Here is an 8,968-nt window from a genome sequence, read left to right on the forward strand (position 1 = left end):
ACTTTTTGTCACAGTTGTTAAGTGAATCACTGCAGTTGTTTAATAACATGGTTGTTAAGTGAATCTGGCTTCCCCATTGACTTTGCATGTCAGAAGTTCACAAAAGGGGATCACATGACCCCGGGACACAGCAATGCTCATAAATATGAACCAGCTGCACAGCATCTGAATTTTGATCACATGACCATGGGGATGCTGCAATGGTGGTAAGTCACTTTTGAAAAACAGTCATAAGTCACTTTTTCCAGTGCCATTGTAAATTTGAACTGTCAATAAACAACCTGTTGTAATTCAAGGACTGTCTGTTTATTTTTTAAAACTAATGGTATCTGCATTGGATGTATTTTTATTTAAATGCAGTTTGTATAGAATGTACATGAAAATGTTTGACAAATGATGGTACCATTTTTATATTTAGTACAAGAATTGGCTATGCACCTTCTTCCTGGATTGATGACTACTTTGACTGGATCAAACCACAATCTTCCTGTTGCAGAATGTATAACACCACTGGAGCATTCTGCAATGCTTCAGGTACATCTGAATTGCAAAGCTTAATGAATTAATTGATTCTGAAGCAAATCAGTTTTATATGAATGAAGACAAATGTTAATTTTATGAATATTTTCCAATAACATTTATACAGTTGTCAATTCAACATGTGTGCGCTGCCGGCCAATGACTAAAGAAGGAAAACAGAGACCTGAGGGTGAAGACTTCATGAAATTTCTCCCTATGTTCCTCTCAGATAATCCTAATCCGAAATGTGGCAAGGGGTATGTTTGGAAGGACATTGAGTCATAAAATACCTGGCTTTCTTTGTCTGTATAATAATGCTCACAGCGTAAGAAGTGCAAAATAAAGCTGAACTTTAATTTTATATTTGGGTAGGCAAATATCGCTTAATAAATATAATGTAATTTTAGCATAATTATTGCCATAATTGAAACACAGCAATTGAAGGATATAACTTCCATGTAGAAGGAATCAAAGCAATTGAAAAGGAAGATAAATACACCTGTATGCTAATAATAGTTGTGGAGGTGATTACTCCCAACCAGTTCAAATATTACTTTCCAAAAGAGGTGACATGACTAGGAGTGATATGATAGCAGTATTCCAATATTTAAGGTGCTGTCACAAAAAAGAGGGGGTAAACTTATTCTCCAAAATGTCTGAAGGCAGGATAAGAAGCAGTGGATGGAAACTAATCAAGGAGAGAACCAACCTAGAACTAAGGAGAAATTTTCTGACAGAACAATTAATCAATGGAATGGAATGCCTTCAGAAGCTGTGTGTGCTCCAACACTGGAGGTTTTTAAAAAGAGATTGGATAACCGTTTGTCTGAATTATAGGATTTCCTAGCTGAGCAGGGGGGTTAGACTAGAAAATCTCCAAGGTCCCTTTCAACTCTGTTAGTCTGCTGTTCTGTTAAAATAAATCAAGAAGTTTCAAAACGGCATGAAGTAGTTAATAATGAAGTTATTTATGGTCTGTTATTTATGTTCAAATTTGTACTTTAAACTTAAAATGAAAATGGTTAGTGGGCTTTAATAGCAAGAGAAGCTAGTGGGAAAAGGGGTTCAACATTTGTGGGAGTTTCTAAGAAAGGAAACAGTAATTTTGCATACAATTCTAGAAAACAGCAGATGTCAATGCAGCCATACTAAAAGTTTAGTGAATAAATAGACCTATATTGTGAGTTGAAAAACCCAGAAACAATACATATAGGTAGGCTAGATTTGAATGCTTACATCAGAAAATCTAAAACTCCGAGTAAGCTGAAACTCTTTTATCATTTCAAATAACAGCAAAAGAGCTCCTTGGATATATTCAAAATAAAAAGAATCAGCATTGTTGCTGACTGTGAAGAAGGGAAAATACAAGTAAAAAGAAAGGGCAAAGCTAGCCATTTTTATTTTTCTCTGAGAATATTCACTGTAATTGTAAAGTGAAATGCATAGGAACAGTATTACACTTTAAGCTTCATAACAACATAGTCAAGGATTATACACTGTTCTTGTATTGGGTGAAATCTCCAGGATCAGATTAATTTATCTTGTGGTACCAAATGAAATAGTTAATGGTTTGGTCAAAACAATATAAATTGCCTGAAACAATGTAGAGATCAGAACAGAGAAAATGCTACAGTTGAAGCTTTAGGACAAATGGTCCTATCTTCAAAAAAGTATGGTCTAAGAAACTATAGACTATATTTTTCAATATCTGGGAAAAAAATTAGAATACATAAACAGTAAGTCAGGATGCATGAAATCTATTATGATTTTATCTAACTATTTCATATGTAGTCCCATAATATTCAGAAAGGCAAGTGAATTAAACATTAACTAGGTTAATGTTAGGTGGATTTTGCAGTTGTTTTTGTAATGGTATTAAACTGAAGGGGTAAAATTGAGTGGCTTGGCCACCTTAAAATATTCTGTAAAACATATACTATATGGTTTTATATTTTTCTTTGATCTAGTAGTATAAACTGAAACTTTAGTGTATCTTCCTGTACCCTGTAGTATCTCTCATTTTAAAAATTGGAAAATTGTGCTATGGGCAAAGATCCAGTCTAAGGCATTTAGGCCTTAGAAAGTTAAAAATAGTGGATCTTCATAATCCAATAGTTCATTTGCAGATATGCTCAAGAGTATTTGTCCATTAAAAGGTAAAAGTAAATGGAATTTGAAAAGAGCATGGCTGCCTGTACTGCAACTTGCATCTTGCCTGGAATGGTGGCTAGTCTTATCACTGAATCCATGGAGCCTTTTCAGCCCTAATTTTATTCCAGAGCCATTATGCACCTTAAAACCTACAAATTTAGATATGAGCCAACCATTTAGATATGAGCCAGCAGTGTGCAGCAGCTGTTAAAAAAGCCAACACAGTTCTGGGATGCATAAACAGAGGGATAGAATCAAGATCACGTGAAGTGTTAGTGCCACTTTATAATGCCTTGGTAAGGCCACACTTGGAATATTGCATCCAGTTTTGGTCGCCACGATGTAAAAAAGATGTTGAGACTCTAGAAAGAGTGCAGAGAAGAGCAACAAAGATGATTAGGGGACTGGAGGATAAAACATATGAAGAACGGTTGCAGGAACTGGGTATGTCTAGTTTAATAAAAAGAAGGACTAGGGGAGACATGATAGCTGTGTTCCAATATCTTAGGGGCTGCCACAAAGAAGAGGGAGTCAGGCTGTTCACCAAAGCACCTGAGGGTAGAACAAGAAGCAATGGGTGGAAACTGGTCAAAGAAAGAAGCAACTTAGAACTAAGGAGAAATTTCCTGACAGTTAGAACAATTAATAAGTGGAACGACTTGCCTTCAGAAGTTGTGAATGCTCCAACACTGGAAATTTTTAAGAAAATGTTGGATAACCATCTGACTGAGATGGTGTAGGGTTTCCTGCCTGGGCAGGGGGTTGGACTAGAAGGCCTCCAAGGTCCCTTCCAACTCTGATGTTATGTTATGTTATGTTAAATATAAGAAAAATTACCATGATTTCTTTGGAGAGTGATTTTTTTTAAAGAGATGCAATAGTATCCTACCTGTATAAGCCTTCTTGATCCATTCAAAAATTAGTCCTAAAATTTATCCAAGTCTACTCAATGGCAAATAAGATGCTGCATGTGAACTGTGTTTTTCCCAACCTCATTTTCTTAATATTCTAAATGTGCCTGGTATTCCCAATGGACCTCTGGGCTACCAAATTTAATATTGTCAGTTTCTTAAAGTAAGAAACAGTATACTATGCTTGTATAGTACAGTATACTCTTTAACTCCTGACTTCTTGAAATTATATTTACCAGTAAATTATATTTACTTCATTGTCAAAATATTTTATTCCTTGAATACATCCATGCTGCAAATCATGGTTCTATTGCTTTGTGTTGTGTACTTTTAGCAAGTATTGATCTGTAGCATCTCCTAATAATAGATGCAAATTGAAATGCCTGTTAGTCGGTTGATTTGAAAGAAGTCAGCAGCTTTTTTGATGTATGCCAATTGTACTCTCTTTTTTCAGAGGACATGCTGCATATAGTTCTGCAGTTAACTTTATACACAACTCTTCTGAAATTGGAGCCACTTACTTCATGACTTACCATACGGTGCTGAACACCTCAGCAGACTTTATTGATGCATTGAAAAAAGCACGGATTATAGCAAACAATATTACTGAAGCCATGGTCCACAAAGTAAAAAATGCTGAAGTTTTTCCTTACAGGTACAGTTAATTCCTTTATGGGCAGAAAATTTTCACACAACTTCCTCGCTAAGAATTAGAATTAGATTATACAATACATGCCACTAGAATCCAATCCTTGAATGGTACCCGGAGCTTCTTCAGAAGTTGCCATTAAATTGTAAAGGGGAAAATTTTTAAATACATGGGAATAAATTATAATAAATAGTTATAATAGCTAATAAATTTCATTTAATCAAAATTAAATTTTGTTCTGGCCCTTTTTACTTGTTTGTTCTGGACCACCATTTTTTTCCTTTTCTTTTTTGCTCTCTGTGCATGATTCTCCAAGGTCACTTGAAAGCTACTGCAAATTTTGATTATTATGAAATGATAGCAATAGGGTTCTGATATTTTTTCTGTGCAATTTTTGTTTTGTTTTTAAACAGGAAAGTATCAATAAGTCTGTGCAGAGATAGAACAGTTTGCAAATAATTAAAGCAATAATACTAATTTAGAATTATATTCAAAGTGTTCCACATTGCTCTGATTAATTCCTAAATGTTTGATTGACTGAAGTTTTGTGGCTTCGGTTCCTAAATCTAGAATAAAAAAAGAAAAAAAAATCTTAAAACTACCCAGTTTTTGTCAATCAATCTTTAATCTGTAAATAAAGTATGTAATTTTTAGTATTTGTCTTTCCTCCCAAAATAATAAAATTATTTTTGCCATTAATGGTGAAGAGACATCATTTTTGGTGCTCTTTTAGTGGAAAAACACCAAAAATGATCAAGAAAAAAAAAAGCAAAATTGTTGTTTTTATTGCCATCATCAGCAGGCATTAAATAATTTTAATCTGGAGAAAGCTAGGCTGAAAAAGGGAAAAGGACAGCCAGCAGTAAGGTAGATAAACTAAGCTATAGCAACAATGAATATGATTTGGAAGAGCCTTTATGGAGAAAATCTATGTGGCTGTTAGGAGTCAACAATGACTTGATGGCATGTAATCATCATAATCAATTTCTAAAAGTCACTTAGCTGGTTTTCCACCTTAGGCAGGACCAGAACTCAGTCTCCTGTTTTCTAGCTTGGTACCTTTATTACACCAAGTTCTCATAACGATAAATGGGTATGTGTTTAGCTACAAATATCAGGACAGTGGTACTTTGTGCCCTTTGCTCTTTTTTAAAAAATAAAGTTAAATTTCAAATGCATGTTTGTATTACAGAAGCCTATCTTTAGGTTTAGAAAATTGGAATAGAACATTGTGATTAGGGCTGGACAAATTTATTAATTCTTTCATTCTTGTCTTCAATTTTTGAAAAGTGGAAAGTGACTTTTTTAGAAGATGCTAAGTTGAAAGCTGTGGTTTGTAGATTTGTTAACTTTACTTATCTTTCTCTTCATAGCTTGTTCTATGTTTTTTATGAACAATATTTAACAATTGTGGATGACACCATCTTTAATCTTGGCGTTTCCCTTGGATCAATATTCATAGTGACTATGGTGCTGCTTGGTTTTGAAATATGGGCTGCCGTTATTGTTTCCTTCACTATTGCTATGATACTGGTCAACATGTTTGGAGTGATGTGGCTCTGGGGTATCAGCTTAAATGCAGTTTCCTTAGTAAACCTTGTAATGGTAAGTTTACCTACACTTTAATTCTATTCTATTTAAAAAGCTTTGGTGCAAAACAAATGCAGCTCAGATTTTGTACAATTTATAGCCTTAAAGATGGATTTAAATGCTTGAAAGAATACATGCTGTGCTTGACACACATCATTCCTTGTAGAAAGGAAGTGTTGCCCTTTTTGTTTCTATTATTTAGATCTCTATGAAAATCTTGGTTTTTTAGAATACAATGACAAGATTTGTCTTAGACTTGGTATCCATTCTCAGCCAGATGATTTAGCCAGATAATGCTGTGCACAGCTGCCTCTATTACCAATGTCCCAACAAAAAATTGTATGAAATAAAAATTATCAATTCTGTACGTTGTTTTGAAATTAAACCTGGAAAATATTTACTGCTTTTGGACATCTTTACCTATTTGGTATTGAAAATTTAAAAAGAAAAAAAATGACAGAATTGCCTTTTTCCCATTTTACTCTATGGTTTCCTGCCTACCAGTCGTATTTTGATATCTTCCAAGCCTTAATCACAGAAAATGTTCACTTTCCCAGTAACACTTTTTAAGGGTTTTTAACTTTTGGGAATCAAGATTTAACTTTTGGGAATCAAGATTTGTCTCTTCACCAATAATGCATCTTTGTGACTGCTTCATAGTTGACTTAATATGTGCTATGCTTAGAATAATTGGTCTAATACAGGTAGTCCTTGACTTACAACCGTTCATTTAGTGACTGTTCAAAATTATAGCAGCACTGAAAAAAGTGACTTATGACCATTTGTCAGTTACCACCTTTGTAGCGTCCCCATAATAAATGTCTCATTTAACAACAGAAATTTTGGGCTCAATTGTAGTCATAAGTTGAGGTCTACCTGTATTTAGAGGTAAAACAATATTCAATTATACAATTATAAAAAATCTAGTATCTCTGTTAAAATGCCAGTTTATTGAAATGTAAAAAATCAGACCTCCCTCAACATCCAAAGTGGTAAAAGAGGAAGAGGAAGAAGAAAGAAAAAATCAAACCAAGCTAAATCACTTCACTTACATCTCAAAAAACTGGCCTTTTAATAGCAGTGTCTACATTTTTTATAGCCACTGTAACTACTGTGATATTTTAAAAGCAGTCTTCATATCTTGATAACTTCTGAGCTATGAATTTTTCTACAAATGCTTATCTGCTGATAGACATCTATAAATGGATAAAAAGGCATCTGGTATATAATCTGACTTGCTACATTTATTACTTCATTTAATGTGTTAAAGCAGATTCACATTCCTGCTTCGTGTTATTTTGCATATATGGTCTAACAAGATTCTATTAGTATTTGCCATTTATTCGAATGCCTTATGCTTTATAAAACAGTATAATATCCTAATATCCAAGTTATTTCCTTTGCAGAGTTGCGGCATCTCTGTTGAGTTTTGTAGCCATGTGACAAGAGCATTCACAATTAGTACAAAAGCAACAAGAGTAGAGCGTGCTGAGGAAGCACTATCCCAAATGGGGAGCTGTGTAAGTAGCATTTTGTATACTGTTTGTCAGGCAATAGAAGGCACAGGAATTGGGCCCAATTGTCTTAACAGCTCATGGCCTGTATGCAACCAATGGGTCAGCATACAAATGCAGTCTACACTGTGCATCTATGTGATGACAAAGTTCATATCTTCCTGTAGTTGTAATAATAGCTAAAAGCTTGGGGTAGATAACCATTTTAACCCTAAGGACTATAGATCAAGGACGGAGTGTGCATATGCACATTTCATATGCATATACCAGGGGTGTCAAACTGCGCCATGGCGGCATCACGTGACGTATCAGGACTTTTCCCCCCCTTCACTAAACCGGGCGTGGCCAGCACATGATGCATCCGGCCCACAGGGCAGGAGTTTGACAGCCCTGGCATATACCATTCCATTGCTTGTGTCCTCTTTTACTACTGAACCTTGGTAAGATTGCAGTGGAGAGAGGGGAGATGAGGTCCCCTGCTTAAAAATAGCCATCCCTTTGCAGATCACCATTTTTGTTATAGTACAGTCATCTAGAGTAGGAACACTGGGAAAAGGAAGAACACAATGAGCTCCTCTCATTGGTGTATACCAATGAACTGGTTCTCACCAACCTGACAAGTTGATAAAGAGGAAAGTAGAAGCTTGTTTGTTAACCATGCATGAGACAGGATGCTGATAATTTTCTGCTATTGATAATGTTTATTATATATTTATTTTTGCTGATAATAAAAAATAATGTAAAAATAAAATAATTCTGACCTGTTGGAAAATGGGTACGTTGACTATAACAGGACAATGAGTTTTGCTAGATTTGTTACTTTTTTTTTTATTTCAATAGGTTTTCAGTGGTATTACCCTCACAAAATTTGGAGGAATAGTGGTGCTTGCTTTTTCCAAATCTCAGATTTTCCAGATCTTCTACTTCAGGATGTATTTAGCCATGGTGCTACTTGGAGCAACCCATGGTCTAATATTTCTTCCTGTCCTACTTAGCTACATAGGTAAGACAAAATTGGAATTTGCTTCAGATATAGTGACCTATTTGCCATAGAGGCCACATTTAACATTGTGATATCTTTATTTAACATAATAAACTAGTTTAGCAAAATAGATCAGTTGGGCATGTGCACACCCACTATTCCTAATGAGACAGAAACAAAAATTTTCTCATGTTAAGGCCTAATATATACTGGGATTTTTTGTTTTTTTTGGGGGGGGGGTGATTGTCATGCCACAGTGGCATACCAAAAAATCACTAGTATAGCATTTTTTGAAATATGTCTGAATTAACAAATTTATTAGCTTAAAATAAGCCATTTTTATAATTATATCTGAAGTTGGACTAATTAATTAACATTTTGCGAAAGTAAAATTTAAGCAGGAGCAAATGTATAGAAGAAAAAACTATCCTTGCTTGTGGCAGGATTTATGCATCATGCTAGATTAATATGTTTTTGGCTTGTATTTGTGCCTTGTTTGTAAACTATGATCATGTCTTAACATGGGTACTAGGCCATACTACCTTATTCTATAAATTATGACAATATGCTATACATTAGCAGGCCCCAACCTTTCTGGCTTTGTGGACTGGCAGTGGCAGCAGCAGATGATTTTGCGCAAACAGCAGGCGAG

The 8,968-nt window shown here is 34.8% G+C and overlaps 1 protein-coding gene across 1 annotated transcript in view; it reads left to right on the plus strand.

Moving 5' to 3' along the window:
• NPC1 (NPC intracellular cholesterol transporter 1) overlaps positions 1-8,968 on the plus strand; it is a 45,795-nt gene that overhangs the window by 34,635 nt on the left and 2,192 nt on the right. Inside the window, exons 19-24 of the mRNA XM_058178451.1 lie at positions 419-534; positions 647-776; positions 4,036-4,236; positions 5,604-5,835; positions 7,227-7,340; positions 8,175-8,337. Of these exons, the coding sequence (XP_058034434.1) occupies positions 419-534; positions 647-776; positions 4,036-4,236; positions 5,604-5,835; positions 7,227-7,340; positions 8,175-8,337 (956 nt within the window). The remainder of the gene's footprint in view (positions 1-418; positions 535-646; positions 777-4,035; positions 4,237-5,603; positions 5,836-7,226; positions 7,341-8,174; positions 8,338-8,968) is intronic.

Source organism: Ahaetulla prasina, chromosome 3, assembly GCF_028640845.1.
Source record: "Ahaetulla prasina isolate Xishuangbanna chromosome 3, ASM2864084v1, whole genome shotgun sequence".
NCBI classification, from domain to species: Eukaryota; Metazoa; Chordata; class Lepidosauria; order Squamata; family Colubridae; genus Ahaetulla; species Ahaetulla prasina.